Here is a 3,844-nt window from a genome sequence, read left to right on the forward strand (position 1 = left end):
CGGGCCCCGCCAGCGCCAGGCTGGGCGGGGGCGGCTCCTCCGGCTCCGCTGGGTTCAGAGGGAGAACCGGTTTGGCCCCTGGTGGGCGGTGAGAGCATGCGCGTGTGGATGAGTGAGTGTGTGTGTGTGCACGTGCATGCCTGACAGTGTGTCCGTGTGTGCATCTGTGAGATTGTGTGTCTGTGTGCACACCCGTGTGTGTGCAGGAGCGTGTGTGTCTGTGAGTGTGCTCACGTGTGGGCATGTGCGTGCACGTGGCCACACTCGTGTGAGTGCATGGGCATGTGTATACACATACGTGTGGGTGTGTGCATGTACATGTGCACATGGGGTGTGCATGCATGTGTAAAGGTATGTGTGTGTGTCTGTGAGTGTACACGTGCATGTGTGAACATCTGCAAGAGCGTTTTTGTGTGTGCATGTGTTTGCGCACGTGTCTGAGTGTGCGTGGAAGTGTGTGTATCTTTGTGGACTGGAATAGAGTGTGTGTCTGTGTGCCTGTGCTGTTGGCTATGCCCCACTGTCCAGGCCCCGGTAGCCCAACAGTGAGCCCTGGGGTCCCCATCATGGTGGGTCCAGCGCCAGGCACCTCAGATTCCTACTAGAAGCTTCTGCCCCGCTCCGCACCCTCCACAAGAGGCACCGAAAGCCCAGGGGAGCGTGGAAATGTCCCATGGCGGAGCTCTCTCTCTTTAACACATGAAGAGTGACAAGGTCCCAACCCGCCGACTCCCAGAGGGACTGTTTGCCAAGGGGTGTTTCTTGTGAAGGGAGGAGGGCCAGCAAGCCGCCCCATGGTGGGGAGGATTGGTGTGCTTTTCCTGGAAAGGCGATTGCACAACATGTGGCAGAGTTTGTGTACCCTGCCTCCGTGGGGCGCCCAAGAAAAGGTAATCAGAGAGGCAGAGGTAAGATCTATAGACAAGACTTCATAAACAATATGTATGCATATTACACATATAAAACATATATACACACACACACATATGTGAGATCCTGAAGAATCAGGAACCATCAAAATGTTCCAAAATAGCCTAGCCGGTTTGGCTCAGTGGATAGAGCGTCAGCCTGTGGACTGAAGGGTCCCGGGTTCGATTCCAGTCAAGGGCACATGCCCGGGTTGTGGGCTTGATCCCCAAGAGGGCGTGCAAGAGGCAGCCAATCGATGACTCTCTCATCATTGATGCTTTGATCTCTCTCTCCCTCCCTCTCTGAAATCAATATAAAGGGATGGGCTCCCAGAACCCGTCCCTCGTCAGCCGGTCCCCAATGAAAGGTATTGCCTGGGGGCCAGGCTGACCACAGCTGGCACCATCCAGCCCTGAGTTTCAGCTACACCTGCACCCCAGTTCCCCTTGAAGCCCCGAGACCAGAAGATGGAGAAATACCAGCTTATTCAGCATCAGAGATCTTTATTAACGTACCTTTTCTAGTTGGATACAAATAAAACGGTTACAAACTACAGTCATCCGACCAGAGCCACTGAGCAGGGAGACTAGCCATGAAAAAAAGTTTATTAAAAAAATAGACAACGTGTGTAAACACCTTTTCCACGCGCGAGGCTTCATAATACAGCGCACAGACCTCGGGTCTCGGCAGGGGGAGCACCTTCATTGTTGACTAACAGGAATCGGGTTAATTTATCTTTCGGGGGGCTACAGGTCTACAGGAAAATAAATAACAGCTTCCGCTCAGTACGCACGTAGAGAATCGCCAATGTGAAGAGATCCCAGTGAGAACAGAGCTATCTGCAGAGACGTGACAGCGTGAAGCGTCTCTGGTAATTACCTCTTTAAATGGCTTCCCTTCTAGAGTCATTAAAACAGAGTTGACTACAATCAAGCTAAACGGGACCAGGAAGCCGGCTGGTGTGGCTCAGTGGTTGAGCATGGACCTAGGAACCAGGAGGGCACGGTTCGATTCCCGGTCAAGGTCACATGCCCGGGTTGTGGGCTCGAGACAGCCGATCCGTGCAGGAGGCAGCCGATCCGTGATCCTCTCTCATCACTGATGTTTCTCTCTCTCCTTTCCTCTCTGAAGTCACTAAAAATACATATTAGAAAAAAAGAACAGGACCGGGAGACGGGGACAAGACAGATGGACACCCATCACAACCCCCGTGCCCCAGTACTTTGGTAGAAACACAACTGAACACATGGTTTCTCTATGCCTCTTCCAGGTATTAATTCAACACCCACCCTAAAGTAAAGCCGCATCGTAGAAGGGATGGTAGGTAACACAGCACAGCGCAAGGAGCACCTGAGATTCTGCTGCGAGGAATCTTACAACACAAGGTGGTTTTCTTCAGGGGAAAATCCAGAAGGAAATGAACTGTGAAATAGCTACACAGCACTTGAATCCTAACCGTGCTGCTGTTTCCGCACTTGGCAATGTTTCTCTCCAACTGTATTCGGGGTTATTCAGATAACGATGCATTGAAACAGAGAAAAATGACAGGACGTGACCTGAATGCGTGCAACGCAATGATACGCGTGTCCGTTTTTAAAGATTCTGCCACAAAAGGAGAAGGCTTTCCGCTCTGGGGGGCGGAACCCCTGGCTACTGGAGCCGGAAGCCCCGCTCTCTACGGGGAGGACCGGGGAGGCAGGTCTCAGGCTCACAGATCGCGCGGAGCCCAATGCCAAGGTCTGATCGTGTGCACATCTGCTTTGGACGTCGAATGGGTACAATGTGAAAGTTACATTCAGTAGATTCTCCTCCAAGAGAGAAATAGTGCAAAGTTCAGGTGAGAATTGGATGTATTTAGCCATTATAACCCTACTGCTGGGTCTAGGTCCCTTACATAGGATTTTGTATCTATTCTGGTTACCATTTTTTTAAAAAAATAGACACCTTTGCCCGGCCGGCGTCACTCAGGGGTTGAGCATCCACCTAGGAACCAGGAGGTCACAGTTAGATTCCCGGTCAGGGCACATACCCGGGTTGTGGGTTCCATCCCCAGTGTGGGGCGTGCAGGAGGCAGCCGATCCATGATTCTCTCTCATCATTGATGTTTCTCTCTCTCTCTCTCTCCCTCTCTGAAATCAATAAAAATATATTTCTTAAAAGATAGGCACCTTTACTTACTAATAGCACATTCCTCTTCTTGGCTTTTTGTTGCACAAAAGAGAGTTAGAGAGAGAAAGAAAGGTGAGAAGAAAGGAAAGGAGAGGGAGAAAGGGAAGGAGGGGACAGGGTGACCCACCACTTCCTGTGCTGTCAGCTCACAGACAGCAGACATGAGAGCAGCGGAATTAAACGTTGTGCTTCCCTAACTCTCCCTAGCAGAGCTGTGCGTTCTGCGTGGCCACACACTCTCACATTGGAGCGTGTTTCACGTCCCTAGGCAGGAATCCAGCGGCAACACCGTCTCCTTAGACGGCCGGCCTGCAGCGCTCACGTCCATGTCCCTCTCGGACCCATGACCGCTGCAGGCACGGGGCCGCCGCTCTGCGAGACCCAGTAGCATGGAACAACTCAAAGACAGACGCAGTGTTTTAATTGTTCACCTCACAAGAGAGAGGAATGCTTGCATCACATAAGGCACTAAGACAGGAACTCCTTCTCCAGCTGGTGGACGGACGGACGGCCGCTCCCACTCTTCACCCGGCACAGGGGCGGCGTGCAGTCCTGGCTCTGGCCCTGCACGTCGGCGTCCAGCAAGGAGGGCCCGAGCGACCTAGTTCTGTCCCGGGCTCCGAGGGGATAGCCAGGGGTCGGTGCCCCGCCGCCCAGGCCAGGGTCGGTCTGCGCGGGCTCTGTCCTCCCCGGGAAGGCCTGGGGGGCGTCCACGGGGGCTGGGAGGGCGGAGGCGGGAGGCACAGGGGTGAAGGCTCTGTGTTTT

The 3,844-nt window shown here is 53.3% G+C and overlaps 1 protein-coding gene across 1 annotated transcript in view; it reads right to left on the reverse strand.

Moving 5' to 3' along the window:
- Positions 1-3,064: 3,064 nt before the first annotated feature.
- LOC102753749 (mitogen-activated protein kinase kinase kinase MLK4) overlaps positions 3,065-3,844 on the reverse strand; it is a 27,172-nt gene continuing 26,392 nt past the window's right edge. The window contains exon 11 of the mRNA XM_015560583.1: positions 3,065-3,837. Coding sequence (XP_015416069.1) covers positions 3,547-3,837 — 291 coding nt within the window. The 3' untranslated portion in view covers positions 3,065-3,546. The remainder of the gene's footprint in view (positions 3,838-3,844) is intronic.

Source organism: Myotis davidii, unplaced genomic scaffold (assembly GCF_000327345.1).
Source record: "Myotis davidii unplaced genomic scaffold, ASM32734v1 scaffold295, whole genome shotgun sequence".
NCBI lineage: Eukaryota > Metazoa > Chordata > Mammalia > Chiroptera > Vespertilionidae > Myotis > Myotis davidii.